A 19,674-nucleotide genomic window follows, 5' to 3' on the forward strand; every position below is an offset into this window, starting at 1 on the left:
AAACATATGCACTTTCATCTGTCGCTGTACTGCTAAAACGAATGCAGGCCCTCAGTCCCTCCTGTCTGCTGCTAGCATCACTTTATTCGCTCCTAAATCTGTCTCAGAACCTCTCCTGTTGAAATCCTTCTCCTGGCTTCCTATAAAATCTTGCATCACACACAAAATTCTCCTCACTTTTACACTCTCCTGCCCCTTACATTTCAGCCCTAATATCTCACTATGCACCGTCCCGACTCTTGCGTTCTGCTCAATGATGTCTTCTGTCTACCCCCTTTGTATCTAAAGCCCTCTTCCGCCTTAAACCTTTCTCATGGACTGCCCCAAACCTCTGGAATATCCTTCCCCCTCAATCCGACTAGCACCCTCTCTACCTTTAAGACCCATCTCTTTAACAAAGCATATGGGTAGCTCTGTGGCTGATACTATACACCTCATACATCCGCTTTGGCCCCTTGCAGACGCACGTACCAGAACACCATCCTACTTATCACTTAGATTGTAAGCTCTTCGGGGCAGGGACTCCTTTTTCCCCAGTTACTTTAATGTTTCAGCCGCTTATTTCCATAATGTGTTATAATATTATGTTGTGTATCACTGCTGTGAATCGCTATATACATAGATGGTGCTGTATAAAGATATGTATCTATATGTCATGTTACATCCACCCTTTACCAATGTGTCTAACAACTCAACTCAGACTGGCCAACCCTCACTACATTAAGAGTAATTCCCAAGAATTTTGAAGTCTCAAAGCTTTTCCACTAATTAGCTCTATCTTTTTTATTAAGGGCAACATAACTCCTTTGGTGTCCTATTCGTATATCGCCACATTAGGGACCAGAAAGCGGTTTAAAGCCAACAATGTTAATAGCTTGTTTTATCAAATACGCCAAATTATTATTCGAAAACGTGTGTATACTGTACACTCACATTTCCACAAACCCCTCCCAAATACTACCCCATCCCCCCATCTATGTGCGCCCAAGGAGGAGGAAACGGAAGTGGAAATATCCGTAATTTCAGCTTGAGACTGCCAAGTCTTGCTGTGCTTAATTACAGCGAGGGAACGCTTCTTGAAGCAGAAGACAAAAAAAAAAACATGCAATTTTCTTTCCAGACTGAGCCTCCTGTGCTGAAGCAGGGATATCCTGAACACCTGACCTTTTTGGTGGCCCTTGACGACTGGAGTTGCCCACTCCTGCTCTAGAACCTGGTCTCGTGTTGCCTCTAAAAATCCTGTACATTAAAAAACGCTCTTTCGGACCGTTACCTGCTGCACCTGGAGGTTTATTTTAGACACAAAATAATTTGCAATGACAAAGCAAGAAAACATTTTGGGGGCATGATTTGTTTTTTTTTTTTCTCTCTCCCCATTGAGACATTTTGTGAAGACGAGAAGGTAAAAGCAAAAGAACAGACAGAACCATAACAATGGCTAATACCATCCAATCGTATAAAAGAGATGAGCGTTTTACACACAGCGCGACAGGTAATCTGGAGTTGGAACTGGCTGGAAAAATCTTTATAAAACAAAAAAGCAGCAACAAGTCATTAAAACAAACAACAAATAATGCCGTAATAATAGTACAACGAGGATGAAACCAGCACGGAGTTTAGTACGGTTTACCGGCTATGCAAACGTACCACTTTACTTTTTCAAGTTCATGCAACATTAGGACCCGTTCAATCCTATTCATATGAAAGGCATTTGCAATATTCATTAATCTGTTGCAATGCAGCAATAGATTAGCAGCATTTTCTCACTTTGCAGTCTGGATATTAAACAATGTGGTGTTCATTCCACCCCAGGCAATGAATTCCTTGTTTCATGGCATGGGAGTTACAATAATAATTACAAAAAAACAAAACTAAAACATTTTAATCCTATGTCTGGGCCATGCCAATCTCAGCGTAGACAATTAGTCTGAAATATGCTAACATTTTGTACAGAACAGATCAAAAGGACACTACACTGGTACAGTATCCTCATACTTTTAAGTCAGTGTTAAAACAAGTTATTCCAGATGCAGTTTGAGATTAATTGATATCTTTAGAAATTATTCTCTTTATATTTTAGAAAACAGTAGACAAAACGTTAACAGAACTGTCAAACATCGCAGAATCTGCTGACTATTTCCCCGATCACTAGAACAAGGATGGAGGTCTTAAACTGCTTCATCGAAAGGAGCACCTAGGCTTCCTGATCATGCATCGTATGTCCATCTTTAGCTGCTTCTCCACATTCAGGTAGAGATGTTCCTTAAATAACGGTTTCTATATTCAGAGATTCTTGCATAGCGTGGACCAAGCCAGAGATCTCTGCTGTCTCAGCATAGATGAAGAATGGATTTGTTGATATCAGGGTTGGTCCAATCGTTACGGATATCATCAAGGTGGTTATCAAAATCCACAAGGGACTCGTAGGACCTGCTGTCCAGGAGGGACGAAGAAATCCTCTGAGCTTCTGACCAATCTTCACAGAAATCCCTGGAAGCACAGAAAGTCTGTCACCCATGTGTGAGATAAATGCTTTCCAAATACAACACAATATTTGCCAACACTGATACCACCAACCATTATGCCAGACACTGCAAGTAACTTTATTATTCATAACTCACCATAAAGTTATTTCACTGGTTTCATGCTAACCCTTCTCAACACCCCCACCCCCCAATCACACATCCCCTCACACCCTCCACCCTCTGTCACACAGCACACATCCCCTCTCTCCATCATCCCCCCCCAATGTCTCATAGCACACGTCCCCTCATCCACTATCCCTCCCCAACATGTCATAGCACACATCCCCTCTCTCTATCACCCACCCCCCCATCCTTATCACACAGCACACATCCCTTTCTCCATCACACTACACATTCACCCTATGTCACATAGCGCACACACCCCCTGTATCGCACACACTCCACATTCACCCACTCCTCCCATACACATAAAACATGTCAGCTGCTGAGCAGACTTTTCCTGTGCCGTTTAGACTGGGGGGTGGGGGGTGGGGAGGGCTGCGATCCGCTTGCCTCTCTCCCCTCTTTGCCAGGTTGAGGGGAGGCGGATAGCAGCTTTCCTGATCTCCAGACAGCGCGGGACGTGGCCGCTGATCAGCCGGCAGCGTTTTACCCCCGCTGGCCGTTGCACCTTGGTTGCAAAACACTGATCCTTCGTGTTGGGAATAGCTTTTTCATTATTTAAGCCCCCAAATGTAAGCCCTTCACTAGCAGGACATTTCTTATGGATCATTAATAAACGTGCGGCTCTCACTCGTGCGGGTCGCGGCCTTTCCACCGGTTGTCATGATGTTCGTACACGTGAATTGAAGGATTTATGCATTCCATTGAGAACTTCGTATTGTCCACCTGTCACATGAGAAAACAAATACATTACATCTCCCATCCAGGGGTTCTGAACTGTCCCTCATCAGTAACATCTTCAATGCCATAAACCATGCAAGTTACCCCGCATTCGTTCCGCTTTGAGTGGACATTGGCCCATAAAGACACCCTTTGGGGACACGAACGTACACACGGCCGTGTAAGTTAATACTATATTACTATATAACGTCACCATCCCTCATTACCATTCATCTCAGTGCACATCACTGTACACACGGGGACATTCTTACGCGTTGTACATTCGTGCACCGTTTCCTCTCAGTTGTTTTATTATACATCTGATAGTTCGATGCTTTTATTCATGTGCATGGTATATTCTTTTCTTCACTTTCTATGACCTGCGCTCCCCTACACATTACATAAGGATCGTGGGAGGATCCGCGTCGGGTTGAGCAGCAGCTACATCACTGGCCCGTATTGTGTATGTTCTTATTCTTGTCTATATACACCGGAGTTATTGTTATCAAAGTTTGGTTATCCTAGAGCACCCCAGATATCCTCCATTCACTTACCCTTTTGTGACTGGGGTGGCCACCAACATGTTAGGTTTTCAGGATAAGTGGAATCCGGAAAGGAAAAAACACTGGTACACAGCCGAAGAGAGCAACGCTGGACTAAGTGACCACTTGAAAAATGTATTGATTAAAAAACATAGGAGGTAGAGTCCTGGCAGCTCCTCTAACGCGTTTCACGCACAGGGCGCTTTGTCAGAGAGTGATCTGTCAGGATAGGTCGTGCCTTGATATAGGGCGTCACTGATCAAATCACCTGTAACCTAAAATCAGTTTAATTGTAACTTGATGCACATGATCAAAACGTCACAGCACCATAGTACTCCGGATATGGCTCTCATATATCAAGGGTCAACCTGAAGAACAATCGTGAGCCCGAACGTCATGTGTATATTATCAAAATAATAAATAATAGAAGAATGTGTAAAGTGTAACTAACAAAAAAGAAATAAAAATAATGGGGGGGGGAAAAAAAAATGTATATATTAGGCTACGCTTATAGCGCCGGCGACGCCAATGGTGACGTCAGGCAACAGTCGCTGGAAAAATCTAATTGAGATGACGTCCAGCGATCGCGACCAAGCTGTCGCGTCGTACTTACTATAAGCGCACGCGACGGCGGCAATGCATTTGTTTTGACCTGACATCGCGTCGCTACAAGCGCAGCCTAAGAAATACATTTAAAAAATATAAGAAATATAATGATGATTGAGTGTTAAATGATGAGTGTTAAAATGCTGGCCATAACATACTAGTATAACAAACACACACAAAAAACAGCATCTACCTCTATTCCAATGAGGCATATGTGTGTATATACAGAAATAGAAAATAAGAATTTTCTAATGGTCACTTAATCCAGCGCTGCTCTCTTCGGCTGTGCACCGGTGTTTCTCCTGCCTGGGAGCAGCCGCTCTGGAGCTGCTGTGTTTGTGGTCGTGGTTTCGATTGGCTACAATCACCAAATCAAGCTGCATTGTTTCGCTTGTGAGCACGGGAGCGGATGATGCCGGTCTTCATGATAGTGAGTTAATTACAACAGTAAAGTGCTTTTTGTTAAGCCAGTTATTTATTGCTGCGCAAATCATTCCTGTCTTAGGCACAGCTGGGGCATCACATCACTGCTCCTGCCTTTACCTAGTAACCCTTCACTCCCCATGTGGCTATAGGGGCTTCGCAGTTACTTTAAATCTTAAAACGACAAGAATGTCAGCAGGCATCATTACCATATTCACACTATAAGGAACAGCACTCCTGTTCTTATTACAGTTACACCACAACGGTTTCTGGAGCACTGGAATGGTGGACTATTTTTAGAACACTTCCAACAAATACAGGTTTTCAAAATATCCATGCTTCAGCACAGGTGGCAGTTGTGCTGAAGCAGGGATATTCTTAAAACCTGACCTGTTGGTGGCCCTTTGATGATGCTCTACTCTTCTCGCATCTACCTTGGATTTACCAGCAGCAGCACGTCATCCAAACAAGGAGGTGTTTGTGAGTCTATTTGCTTTATGCTATATTATTGCCCCCAATGAAATTGATTGTGGTGAGTCTCTCACACACTTTCAGTTTTCAGGGATTCATGGCTTTATTCTGCTTATGGATTAACTCACATTCATGATATACACCTACCTGTGTTTTGGGATTGATTATTCATTCTACAGCTGGGTATTTTGAGCATTCTTACAACTTTCTTGGGGGCCCTTGAGGACTGGAGTTGGCCACTACTGCTCTATGAGACACACACACACACACACACACACACACACACACACACACACACACACACACACACACACACACACACACACACTTTAATCCATTTCTTCCTAAACCCGTAACACGTCTTTTCTTTTGATTTTGTTACCTTCACTTTTTTTTTTTTTTTTAAATCTACGGTCACAATATTAAAAAGACTTATTGTGTTCCCATTTACTTGCAGACTGAATTTTAAGAAATAAACACGGTAGAAAAAGGCTAACCCTACTATGGACACAAGAACATTGAATAATATTTGTATTACAAGCTCGGAAATGTTAAGTTAGAACTGTAGCTAGCAACTTCCGTGCCCTTTTTCCAAGTTTAAAAACAAACAGTAGTGGGTGTAATATAAATAATATACATCTTTATACCATTATCAGAGCAGCTTCGGCAAAGCCTTCTGCAATCCTGGAGGCAATCTTCTCAGCAACCTGGTTTGGACTAAAGGAAAGTTTCAGTTAATTGCGTACAACAAAGAAAATAGGAAAACGAAGGAATCGGCACAGACAGGCATAACGTAAAACGTCTGGACAGAGAGGAGACTTATTGACTGATGTATTTCACAGAATGATGTGTACCCCATCCCAATGCTGGTCACTAAAGTAATCTGAGGAGTTTATAGTAAACAGAGGATGATGGGCTCCACCCTGTGATGACACATGGAACTACAGGGCAAGGAGGTATAAGAATCAGAGGGAATATTCTGGAAGGGAAGGTTCCAGAAGGAGAGAAGAGTAGGAGACTCGGGGGAGTTGAGAGAGTAAAGAAGAGATTAGGCCCCCCCTGTTTGTGTTTAGTTAGGGACAGTATCTTAACACAGTTAGGATCCCTATAAAATGGACAAAAGATATATGAAGTTCCCAGAGAGGGAATGCAGACATGCCACAGAGAGCTGCATAGATAGGGCTCTAGGATGTCAGGGGAACAGACCTACAAGTAGATCTCCATATTCAGAGTCTATAGCCCCTGAGAAAGTAGCAGTAACATGACTGGAAAGGAGTGTAAGAATAACCTCCACAGAACAGGATCTCAGAAAGGGGCCAGAAATAGGATCACAAGGATAATGCTAAGCATATGACAACGGGGGACCTAGTCCAATACAGGTATTCCTGTCAGTAACAAGTGTACGCACCTCCCAGGAGTGTTAACAGAAGGCAACCAGGGAAGAACTATGTATAAAGTGATAACAGTATGGATGAAACAAGGCACAACCATGTCACTCTTATTGTAAATGTGGATGCAGTGGCCCCAAGCCTGGGAACATGAATAAGATTTATGTAGTACTATAAAAACTCCTGGTGCCCCCATCTTTTCCACCGCCCAGCTGACCACAGACAGCCACCCGAGACAAGGTAAATCTACGCTGATGTTAAACACACAACGACACCGAAGTTACCTCCCCAGGGAGCCGGCAGGGAGGGTTACAGAAACAAGAATTTAGATGTTATACCAATGCTTTATAATATAGTACACAGAAGAAAAAAACCAGATTCACATGCCTCATACAGGTCTGCAGCCCTGCCTTTCCTCATTATCTCAACATTCAATGCTTACACTGCAGCCAGGGATTCTGGGTAATGACATGCAAATTAGCAGTGTGTCACTTTTTGCTTCTTAGCCATTTTAGCATGTAACCCTATAAATGTATGTCTGCCATATTACACAGCTATTCAGGACAGCATGGTTTAAAGAAGTGCAGAGCCAGTAATCCTACTCAAAGCCGTTTCGACCTTTTGGGTCTCACCAGGGTGATGGTGGTTATACTGGCTTTACAATATGAAGCTGGGGCAGGTTTCAACCGCACATTAAGTTATGGCAGGTAAAATAGTGACCAAAACCCTTCACCGTACAGCAAATAAAAATATCACTTGTGAGCACATTCACATCTCAGATAATATAGAACAAAACTTGAGAAACAATAGTAATTAAAGTGAGAAAATGACTAATGGTACAGCGATACAGTGCACAAACTGACCCGTTATCTTTCAGACGTTCGTTGGCTTGGTAATATCCAGCAATCACGTAACCATTTTCCTTGCACCATGAATCAATCTACAAAGAAACACATGCGTCAATTTAATATGAACAGCAGCACGGCATCGATATACAACGCCTTTAGCAATACTGCATTTTCTTGGGCTAGCTCTTTACATTTAGACTAAAAGCTCGTTAAAAATACATAACTTTTTTAACATAAAAGGAATAAAGCTGGAATCCTTTTTTTCTACATTTTGCTAGTTGGGAAACCTTCTCATGAACCAGCCAATTGTTCAAAGGTGTAACAGTGCGCACTTTTGAAAGTTCACTTCTTTTCTTGAGGTGTCCAGGATTATACAGAGCCGTCATTGTATGCAGAATTTGACAGGCCCTGTTGCAAAGAGCACTCAATCTCAGGAAGACAAGGTGACTTGTCCAAGGTCACGTCAGAGGTGGAATTCCAACGCCATTCATCCACGGCAAAGGAAGTGTCCTTATCACAAAGTACACATGAAGAAGAGACGTGTGAGCTTTCAAAATCTGTGTACACATTATTACGTCATAGAACGCTCTTTTTTTGTGCCCATCAAAAGGTATCACCACTTACAATGAATCTACACATTTACATAACCAATAAGGAAACTAGAGGTTTGGTACTAGGTATTTTTATTTTCTTACCAGGGTTAATGCCACCTCCAGCATGGGGGCCAATGCCATTGTGCCGTGGAAAAGCGGAATACAATCCACAAACAGCACTTGCTGCTGCCCCTCTCTGCGCTTTTGCTTCTCTGCCACCAAGATGCCATTAACTGCGCAGGACGGATATTTTGCCCCGTGAAGCATTATTTTGCAGTAAGCCTGGGTTGTCAACCTAAAAACAGGCATTTTCTAGATAGGAAAAAAAAAGAAGATTAGTATGACTATTTCCATTCACGTAAAACCACCTTAATGCTACAAGACTTGAGTGCTACAATGTTGGAGGAAAGGTTGAGGTATTCACAACTATACACACACACACACACACACACACACACACACACACACACACACACACACACACACACACACACACCTCAAATAGAAATATTACTGCGTGCTCATTTGCATGTCTTACTTAAGACAGGTCTGCAACCCTGCCTTTCACCATTATCACCCAGCATATACACACACTGTGTGTTTTATGTATATATCTATGCATATAACTATATATATATATATATATATATCACATCTCTGTGTGTTCTATGCACATACATGACAGTTATACAGCTTACAGATAGATGCCCAGTCACACATATAATATATACACATATAACATAGAAATAAAAAATAAAAAAAATAAAATATATATATATATATATATATATATATATATATATATATATATATATATATATATATATACACACATACATACAATATATATATATATACACAGCCTGTGAGACACCACAATACTCGTACTTCATATCCTGAAATCACGAGGCTGAGAGCTACAAGTTTACGGTGGGTACAAAAAAGATGTCTGCCCTGAGCCCCGGGGTATCCCTCACCGTAGGGCGGCCCCGTGTGAGGGGAGGAGCCGGGAGTGGAGTCACCGCCGGTAAGATGCCGGGTCTGAGCGGCCTCTGTCACCGGGAACACTCACAGCCGCAAAGCACAACCAGCTGCAGTCAACCGAGGCGCTCCGACTGTCGTAAAGATGTCAAGGCCGAAGGGTGAAGGGATGGATGACCACGTGACTGGGTGTGAAGCTAAGGGCGGCCATATTTTATTTGGGCAAAAGGTAGAAACTAATATAAATATCTGGTTAAATGACATGAAGCGGAAGCTAAAGAAACAAAGCATTGTGCAATGCACAGTGATATGGAATTTACACACAAAATGAATATATGGAGTAGTGTTTGATGTATGTTTATATATATTTATATTATGATTATATGTATATTACAGACAGTGTTGTTAGATCAGGATCATATTACGTTTTTCTGCTCTAATTTCCAGCAATGTAATGTAGTTACTATGTAACTGTAATATATGCAATCAGTTTTCAGCCCCATCATCCATAATCTCATTCTGCTGATACCTGATTTGTGGCGTCATTAAAGATGGCTGCTGTACACCTGGCTTCTGTCATCACCATGGAAACCTCATATTCTCTTGGTAGCACTGGCTCCCCATGGTAAAACAGGCCTGGCCACTTCTAAACCCTTCTGCTGCCAGATATTTGTATTACGCGTATCCACAGGAGTGCAAATATGGCAGATACGAGTGCATTTTACAGGTAGTCCTCGCTATCCAACGTTTCACTTTACAACGAATGGCATATCCAACGGTTTACAATGCAACCCTAAGGGCATTTCGACGCCGGAATGCGCTATCCAATGCGCACCGCCACTGATTAACATGGGACTCACTTTACAACGTTTTCACTATCCAGCGCTACTTCCAGAACGGATTCCGGTGGATAACCGAGGACTGCCTGTATTAGAAATAGTAGTGACTTCTATCAGTGAGACTGCGCTGAAGTCTGTGAGACTGCCCCCAAATCAGGATAAAAATCAGTGAGACTGACCCCAAATGAGTGAGTCTCACAGAAGATTAGTGAGAATGGACACGTCTGGTATTTAACCCCGGGGGGGGGGGTCCGCACTGATCATTTCACACATTTGTGCCATGAACTTGGCTTACAATCTAATTTTGGTGCCTGAGCTGGGTTGCCTTTACGGGTTTGACCCAGAGACTACGGGTTTGGCTACAGGTTTAACCGAGAAATCTCCGGGCAGCAACAGCATCTCCCCCCTGCAAATCCCATCAACATGGCGCCACGTCGTCATGACAATTGGACATCACGTAACGCATGTTGCCATGACAACAGGCGTCACGCTACGCCTTGGCGCCGTAGCAGCTTCGCACCGCGACGTCGTCACGGCAACGCAGCGCCATTTGACATCACGGAGCCGTGCTGACTGGACCTTGCAGGGGGAGATGCCGCCGGTGAAGGTAAGAGAAACAAATGTAAACAATTTAATTGCAAAAAGGCTCCGGGGTAGCCTTCAATACAAGGTGGCAACCCTGTGCCTGAGGTGCAAGGAGATATTAACATTAGCAGGTTATTGCAATGGTGTGACATCATGGACGTTAATCTAGGTGAGAATGTATATTGATGGGGCCATTGCTGCTGAATGGACAGAGGAGAGTGACACTGTTACAGCAGAACTCATTGTCTGCAGCCGTCAACCACAGCCATGGGGGGGGGGGAAGTCCTCCAAACTGTCCCAGGTTGCACCGCGGCAGGGGGCGGTGCTTCTTTCTCGCCTCTCGCTCTGCTCTGTCTTGCTGGTTCCGGTGTCCTTCCTGGCTGCGTCTCGCTGGTTCCGGTGCCCTCTCTCTGTACTTCCCGGTGGTGTGAGCGGTGTGGAGGCGGCAGGTAGGGGGGCTGCGCGGGGCCCGGGGCTGCCAGGCCTCTCCCCTGCTGTAACACAGACCCATAGGCCTCTCTTCCCTGCACCCCGGGGTGGGGTGTCACGAAGAGGTCACATTAATCATTTTTATACAATCCCAGCTGCAACATAATGTCATTAAAGGATAATTACTATTCATGTCTTTGCACATGTATAATTATTTGTAAGGCATACATACATATATCACATTACCGTGCCTCTGTAGTGGTCAAAGCAGCTGCTTTATTGACCATTATGATTTCCCCCTCACCCCCCTCCCCTTCCACTTGCCAAATAAATCAATGACATACGGAGTTGGTTACTTTTTAGCTGAGCTCAGCTTAATGTAGTTTTTTTTTATTTTTAAAGGGGGTATCAACTAAATACATTTTCCATATTTTCTGAAGTTATGCAGCTTGGCAAAGACACTGTGACCTATCAAGTTGGGTCATTTGAAGGAGCTGGATGAACGGTGTTCTTACATATGGCTGTCAGTCACCTTTAATTCCTGCTAGTCGTTGAGGACTGGTGGTTTTGCAAAGACGATCAATATTGACAGAAAGATGAGATTTGCCTCTGCTATTTTTCTCGACAGTTTTGGGATACTCCTTTTAGATTTACATCTGTGCCGCTGTTCTTCTGTACATAATAATACATATACATATTTTGTTTCCTAGAATGTTGTCTTCAAGAGTACTTAGCTTAGTTGGGAAAAGAGCCCTTTCTACCTCCATCTGTCTGCGAGGACATGGTGAGTCATTTATTTATAAGACGCATCATCTGACCTAATGATTATTTCATATTTTCAGCCATTGTTTGCACACCTGGTCGTTGAATCTGCTGCAAGAATGTTTTATTTTTCTTCAAAATATTTGACCAGGAAAAATTCATTAAGATTAAAATCTTGTTTTTATTTCCTATTTGAAAAACAAATGAACCTTTCATTATATCAGCTGATCAGATTGATGGTAAAGGAGTTTGCAAAATTCTATGCTCTCTTTGGATTACTAGGGACAGGTAGCTATAGATCAGGAGTGTTCAACTCCACTCCTCAAGCCCCACCCCCCAACAGGTCTGGTTTTCAGGATATCCCTGCTTCAGCACAGGTGGCTCAATCTGAGGCTCGGTCTTTGACTCTCCGGGTATAAACTTAAAACTAGTTTATTGCATCCAACAAGGTAAAAGAATAGCTCCTGTGGGTTTCAAAACGTTGTGCTATTCTTTTACCTTGTGGATTCAATAAACTGGTTTTAAGTGTATACCTGGAGAGTGCGATGGACTTCAATTTTTTGATATACTGGAACCATATACACACACACAAAGGAAAGTCCACAGTTCGGGCTAATGTAAAACGAAAGTGGCCTTGTAGGTGCACCTAAGGGGAAAATAGGAGATAAAGGGATCCCCAGAGGTGAAGGACAAAACGAAGCCCCTTGTTCAATGCACAACTACCGAAGAGACGGATACCGTTGTTCTGAAATGGTCAGTTGTTTAGGAGAGTGTCTCGTGAGAAAAAGCAATGAATGCTGCGTAGTATCCGTGTCACAGGAGGCAGCATGTAAAAATGTGACCTAAAATATTACTTTCAATAAGTATACTATAAAGTAAAATGTCACAAAGTTCACAATGAGGACGTAGTTGCCTGATGATATTTAGCAACAGTTGGTGAACAGAAAACGTAACTACAATGGTGTTCGTCTACTGTAGTTGCGCATTGTACGAGTGGCTTAGTTTTCTCCTTCCCCTCTGGGGATCTCTTTATATACTGGGACCATTCCTAGGGGTTAGAGGAAGGAATAAGGAAAAAGCAGCTTGCTGTGCATCTCGGACCCCTAGTTAAGTGGTTCGCCTCTTTTGGTGGCTTACATGACAGTCGTCAAGTAGGTGGTACTGCCACACTGCTCTATCGCTGAATTTTGTAGCTGTGCTACATTTCATGATTTTGCTTTTGTTTCATACCTCTCACCTTTGCAGTTGTTCCGATTAGTTTAATGAGTGAGGTTTCTGTGATTACTTTAATTGACATTTTTCCTCTTATTTTTCTTTCCTTCTTTTTTTCATTTCTAGCCGGCGTTGTTAAAGCTGAGGGTTACTCCCTTCCCGTATATATTGATAATCGGGATTCTCCGCTACCTGACATTGCTTACATACAGTCTCTGTCCCCCGAACAAAAGGCTCTGAAAGAAAAGGAGAAAGGTTCTTGGTGCTCTCTGAAGGCCAACGACAAACTTGAGCGTAAGTACGAACTTCTGGAAGCCTCTCATTGCTTTGCATGGTCTACTCCTGTAGATCTCGTGTTTGAATGAATTCAATGGTAAAGCAGCGGGGCACTAGAAGTTGAAGAAAAGGTTTCTTTATTGAATGTACATATTCCTCCTACGCGTTTTGCTCCCAGCTGGGACCGAAATGCGTAGGAGGAATATGTATATTCAATAAAGAAACCTTTTCTTCGAGTGCCTGCTGCCTTCCTACCATTGAATACTGTCAATGGCCTGAACATGATGTGTATAATGAACAACTGGATTTTCTTTATCCTTCACTCTAGATACCTTGCGTAGTTTGCAGCCTTTAAAAAACAAACAGCCTACATTCAAGTTACATCCAGGCTTATTTCCAGTATTGTTAAATGTAGTAAAGGTGTTTTTCACTTCTTCACTTATCACAGTATTTGACGTGGCATTATTTTGAGTGTGTCTATGGAATTGGCTGTTGCGTTGGTAATCCCGTGGCCTGAAGTACTTTAGCACGGAGGGAATGGAACTCCAGTACCTGGCCGCTCTCTTCACCTGCTTACGTCGCTGACATGTTTCCTATATTCTGTTACATGGACCCATGTCGTTATCGGGAAGCGTCCAAAATCCACTTGATAACGTTGGGTGTAAAGAGGAGGTTGTGCTGTAAGTGAATAATTTTGCGTGCTGTCTCCTCAGTGTACCGCATCGCATTCAACGACAGCTACGCTGAAATGATGAAGGGAAGTAGCGAATGGAAGACGGTCATCGGCGGCATTTTTTTCTTCATTGGTTTTACCGCTTTCATTATCCTTTGGCAGAGGAAATATGGTAAGCAGGAAATGAGGCGCGCACCAGTGAGCTGTAACGAGATACGAGGCCGTACAAGACCTTTTGCTAATAAAGTTATCGTTGGCATATTACAGCATGGCATTAGAACAATGGTGCTCAACTCCAGTCTTCAAACCCCCCCCCCCCCACCCCTACACAGGTCAGGTTTTCCGGATATCCCAGGTTCAGCACAGGGGGCTCAATCAGAGGCTCAGTCATAAACTGGGCCTCTGATTGAGCCATCTGTACTGAAGCTGGGATATCCGGAAAACCTGACTTGGTGGGGGGGCTTGAAGACTGAAGTTGAGATCCCCTGCATTAGAAGCCTCTCCACTAGCTTTAGCATTGTCACTGGTATTTGCTATTTTGTGTGTGTGTTTGTGTGTGCGTGTGTTAACAAAACCTGCATCAGATCACCTTATCTGGAAGAAAAGGAAAGTACAGCCATGTGGAGGGGGAAAGGCCATTTTAAACAATGAACCAAGAGGTTCTTCTCTAATGTCATCATATAACTACAAAGAAAGCGCTTTTATTTTGGCATTTTAGCTTTACACGGCAGCTTGTTCTTGCACGGACTTGTCGGGGGAGAGCCAGTTCATTGATAATTCATAAAAAGCTGCTCATGTGATGACACTGTAAACTCAACCTTTTTATCAGTACTTTTAACATACAGAGAGCTCAGAAAGGCGTTTTTATATTGGGTGCATTTCTTTTTTGTACCCATCGATGTGATGGTCATATGATTTTTCTCATGCCTGAAATACAGTGGAGAACCAATAAACACAGGGATATACCAAATAAGTAACATGGGAAGGATGTTGATTCAGGGAGTAATCTGGTTGCCAATATTTGGAGCCAGGAAGGAATTTTTCCCCTTATGAGATCATTAGATGATATTTCGCTGGGGTTTTTAGTTCCTCTGGATCAATATACTGTAAATAGAAATATAGGATAAAGTATCTGTCGTCTAAATTTAGCATAGGTTGAACTTGGACGTATATGTCTTATTTCAACCTCATCTACTATGTAACTATGTAACTTTATTTCCATCATGGCACCAGAATGTGCTGCAAGACATTTATGCCTTCAAAGTATAATTGTAATGTACTTTAGGATTTCAAAGTTGAGATGTGCACAAGTTCTTATTTATGGGAATGTATTGCAACTAAATATGTTTTCTTAATTTTGGGGTCTTTGACCACAACAGCTTCAGTCTTACAGCGAAATGGCCCAGTGTTCGGGGACTATTTCCTTATTGATCCCAGCATTACTCTGGGAAAAAGAGCAATAGCAAGGACATGTTTTCTTATTGATTAGCAATCCTGACGCTCATGCTTGGGGAACAGGGACAAAAAAATCGTCAGTCTCTCGTAGCGACGCTTGGGACTGTCATTGTGACGGCTGTTTTTCTGTTCATTTCTTTTAAAAAGCGAGTCATTTAACAATTTGAAATGGATAATTGATGATCTTTGCAGTTTTTGGTGATGTTCCCCACACACTGTCGGAAGACTGGGTGGCCATGCAGACCAAGAGGATGCTGGACATGAGGGTCGGCCCAGTCGAAGGTTTCTCTTCCAAGTGGGACTACGACAAGAACGAATGGAAGAAGTAAACTGCGGTCATCAAACGCTCCAATTCCGCAAACAAGACCCGTTTGCCTAAAATGTACATTGGTCCATACTTGACATGATACCTCTGCTTATTTACTGGGATGTATCTTCCATAATTGTTACCAATAAAGTGCTGGTTTACTTGAATATTTCTTTCTGTCATTGTGTTAAAGAAGCATTATAGACATCATTTTTTTAATCAGTTCTGTAGTATTAGATACATACTGCGTTAGAAAAAAAAAAAAAATTCAATGCCATTTTTGTGGTTTTCATATATATCAAGCATCCATTGGTTGCTCTAGCAGGCTTTAGAACACTTCCCCAGCAGTGCAAGAGCTTTGGCAACATATCACAAACCGGAAAGTGTTGCAGTGTTCCCAACAGATGACTGGCTGAGGTGAAAGCTGTAACAATAGATAATGTAACACTTTGTAATACAAGGTTACATTGTAGCTGCTGTTAAACTGACTGAAGGATTGATTTCAGGAGCAGCCATTCCGTGAACCAAGAGTGCAGGATATTTGCTGCTCGATCACAGGAACGGTAGGTAATCAAATGCTGCCTATGTTAAAACCAAAAATAAAAAGTGTAGCAAGGAATGCTGCTACGATCTTCACATTCGGAAGACGGACATCAGTATTGCTGCTAGATCAGACAAAGCCCCGGCTTCTGGCAGAGATCGTTCGACATCCCATTATACAAAATCTTTTCATCATTGTGAATACGACTTTGTTTTGGACAAGGGATGAGGACATATCGGTGCTAATTAGCAAGATTGCAGTAAGTTCAAAGTATTCACTCAAATAAAACTTTCATATTTAACATGTTTACTTATGATTAATAGCTTTTTTAAATGAGGCCTGAAAGCCGATGCTTTTGATTATACCATGAAATATGCAATCTGTACAGCTCTTGTTGGGCGTGCATGTTTAGTGAAGGGGGGCAGGGGGGGTGGTGAGCAGTGATTCTGCAAATACAAAGTGGGGGTGTGAAGCTCTCCCGAGAACTCCATGCAACGTTTTGCACAAGTGAAGTTTCAGTTAGAAGAACACCTTCCTATTTTAATTACTGGTGCGAGTTCCTAACATTTCTTCTGTATGAAAATGTCAGAACATAATCACTACATAATCGTATTGCACTCTGATTAAACACCCTGCAGGACTTCAGTCCCGTATCTCAGAAATAGGATGACTTTTAAAAAAAAAAAATCCTATCAAAGAGAGGTACTCTTTCCTTCCATCCTTGTACAATGACAGTAGACATGTCCACTGAGATTTGGTCTCAGCGTCTCTTCTGGCTTCCGATGAAATACCGTTTTACTTTAAAAATCCTCTTAAGGCTATACACTCTTCTGCCCCTCCTTACATTTCAGCCCTAATTTCTCGCTACACACCTGCTCGACTCTTGTGTTTCGTTCAAAGGATGTCTTCTGCCTACCCCTTTTGTATCTAAAGCCCTCGCCTGCCTAAAACCTTTCTCACTTACTGCCCCACACCTCTGGAATGCCCTTCCCCTTTCTCCACCTTTAAGGCACATCTTAAAACACCTTTTTAATGAAGCATTTTGGTACAGTAGCACCACAGGCTAATACTACACATCTCATATGCCTTTACACGACCCCTTGCAGATACACTTATAACATCCTCCTACGGTCTCTGTAAGTTCTCCCTACTTACCACTTAGATTGTAAGCTCTTCGGGACAGGCACTCCTTTGGCTAAATATCTACTTTTATGTATGAAACGGTTATTCCTATTGTCACATCTGTTACTGCTGTATAGGGCCAAGTACAGTACATGGATGAATATATATATATAGCAACTGTAAATATTCCTGTATATTCATTTGCATGTCTTAGACGGGTCTGCAACCCTGTCTTTCACCATGATCACCCAGCAAACAGCACTTCCACTGCAGCAAGGGATTCTGGGAAATGACATGCAAATGAGCACACAGTGCAACTTTTTATCTCATGCTCACATTACATGAGCAACCCTTAGGCTAAGGCCCCGCTCCCAGAGTCAGCGCACCTGCGCTGCTGACAGGCGGTGCGCTGAGATACACAGACCGCGATCTGCGGTCTGTAGGGAGCGGGAGCCGGAGCTGGAGGTGGGCGGGAGGTGGGAGGTTTGACAGGGAGGTGGGCGGGAGGTGGGAGGTTTGATCGGGAGGTGGGCGGGAGGTGGGAGGTTTGATCGGGAGGTGGGAGGTTTGACAGGGAGGGGGGGCGTGGCTTGAGCGGAGGGACCCGCTACTCTCCCCCCCCCCTCCCTCCACGGACTCGGGCTGGAGCTGGAAGGTAAGTTTAAACACACACACGCAGGCACTCATTCATACACGCGCACACGCACACACGCGCACACACACAGGCAGGCACTCACGCACTCATACACACGCGCGCACACACAGGCAGGCACTCACGCACTCATACACACACACACGCGCGCACACACAGGCAGGCACTCACGCACTCATACACACACACACACACAGACAGAGGCAGGCACTCGGGCACATACACACACAGACAGGCACGCACTCAGACACACACACAGAGAAAGGCACTCACCTGCTTTCACTCCACACTCCTCCCCGCTCCCCGAAGCCTCTCCTCCTCCCGCAGCCTCCCCTCCCCATTGGCTCACAGCCACACACGTCACGCGTCAACGCTAGGAAACACCATTCTCTGGTGTCTCCAGCGGCTGACGCGCTACAGCGTGTAGTGCTCTGTGCAGCCAGTGGGGACCGGGACCGGCTCGCGAGGATTCCCCTGCTGGTGGGGAACTCGCGACCCGCCGCCCGCGCCAACGAGCGCAGCGGGACCGAGGCCTTAGTCAATGCATGCTGCTTTAAACACAGCTTTTAAGCAAGGACTTGGGAGATGCAAAGTCAGTTAACCCACTCACAGACATGTTTCAACCTTGATGGGTATCATCATGTGAGGTTGGCTCGCTGACATTTGCTCAAATGAGATAAGAGTAGGTAATCACCACGACTATTAAGGTTATGGTGGGTAAAAAAAGTGACTAAAATAATATAACTGTGTGTGTGTATATATATATATATATATATATATGTATATATGTATAAACTAAGTATACATACATACATACATACCTTCTTAATTTTCATCTTTCTACAGAGACCCCATACCACCCACTTCCCCCACACCAGAGGAACCAACCTGCTACTCAATCCTACAGAAACATCATAGAACACAAACCCCTCTCACCCCCCCTACTCCCAGAAATGTTAGACACCGTTTTTATTAAAATAATAAGCAAGACCACATATAAAATTATATTGCCTCACAAAATCTAACTTAAAATCACAGGTCTACACCAGCGGTGACTATTTCCCCATCTCCAGCACAGTCCCGGGTTCAGGATGCAGTGAGGAGTAGATTTGGGGTAGCTCCCCTCTGGGACACGGTGTGATCTTGTCCCAGCTTGTGGTCAGTGGAGAGGAGCTGACACCACGTGGATGTCACTCCGCACCACCCCCTTCCTTTGTCAGTCCGGACTCCGGAAGGGAAATCTGATGCCTAAATCCTTCTGATGCGTCTGCAACCTGCACCTCCCCTGTAAGCCTGGCAACTCCTTCCCTCCCTGCCACCTCCTCTCCCCCTGCCCTCCCCTCTCTCTCCCCTCTCTACCACTTATCTTCCTCTACTCTCTTTATCTTCTCTCACTCTTTATGTCCCTCCCACTCTCTCCCTGCCCCCTTCCCCCCTCTAACTATCTGACTCCCTGCACCTACCCCCCCCAGTCTCTGCCCCCTTACCCTGCCCTCCTACCCACGCCCCTTTTCCCCAACCTCCTGCTGACTCTGTGTTTATTGCAGCTCTTGGTAACCACGTTGAGAGTCATGGGAGGAGGAATGAGCCAGGTACTCACC

General features: G+C 43.8%; 3 protein-coding genes across 10 annotated transcripts in view; 2 read left to right on the top strand and 1 right to left on the bottom strand.

Moving 5' to 3' along the window:
• Window positions 1–1,269: 1,269 nt before the first annotated feature.
• On the bottom strand, window positions 1,270–9,374 carry EMC8 (ER membrane protein complex subunit 8). Its single transcript, XM_075576455.1, has 6 exons — window positions 9,217–9,374; window positions 8,342–8,551; window positions 7,662–7,738; window positions 6,058–6,127; window positions 3,280–3,374; window positions 1,270–2,490 (listed from the first exon to the last, which is right to left on the bottom strand). The coding sequence occupies exons 2-6, from the start codon at window positions 8,546–8,548 to the stop codon at window positions 2,331–2,333; spliced, it is 609 nt and encodes a 202-aa protein (XP_075432570.1). The 5' UTR covers window positions 8,549–8,551; window positions 9,217–9,374; the 3' UTR covers window positions 1,270–2,330.
• Window positions 9,375–10,949: 1,575 nt separating this feature from the next.
• Window positions 10,950–15,925, top strand: COX4I1 (cytochrome c oxidase subunit 4I1). The gene is made up of 5 exons (XM_075576456.1): window positions 10,950–11,093; window positions 11,784–11,857; window positions 13,174–13,341; window positions 14,037–14,168; window positions 15,644–15,925. Exons 2-5 carry the CDS (start codon window positions 11,785–11,787, stop codon window positions 15,778–15,780), a joined length of 510 nt encoding a protein of 169 aa, XP_075432571.1. The 5' UTR covers window positions 10,950–11,093; window position 11,784; the 3' UTR covers window positions 15,781–15,925.
• A 3,193-nt stretch (window positions 15,926–19,118) lies between these two features.
• The window catches only part of LOC142469805 (dual specificity protein phosphatase 22-A-like), a 43,600-nt gene continuing 43,044 nt past the window's right edge, over window positions 19,119–19,674 (top strand). For 5 of the 8 annotated variants that reach the window (XM_075576463.1, XM_075576457.1, XM_075576460.1 and 2 more), the window contains exon 1: window positions 19,398–19,665. Coding sequence is in view for 5 of the 8 variants with exons in the window: in XM_075576457.1 (XP_075432572.1) it covers window positions 19,474–19,665 (192 nt within the window). In the remaining 3 variants the exon portion in view is untranslated. Of the gene's footprint in view, window positions 19,361–19,397; window positions 19,666–19,674 lie in introns of those variants that run through there. The other 3 variants (XM_075576465.1, XM_075576461.1, XM_075576464.1) reach the window with 3 other exon arrangements.

The sequence above is a fragment of the Ascaphus truei genome, chromosome 19, assembly GCF_040206685.1.
Source record: "Ascaphus truei isolate aAscTru1 chromosome 19, aAscTru1.hap1, whole genome shotgun sequence".
NCBI classification, from domain to species: domain Eukaryota; kingdom Metazoa; phylum Chordata; class Amphibia; order Anura; family Ascaphidae; genus Ascaphus; species Ascaphus truei.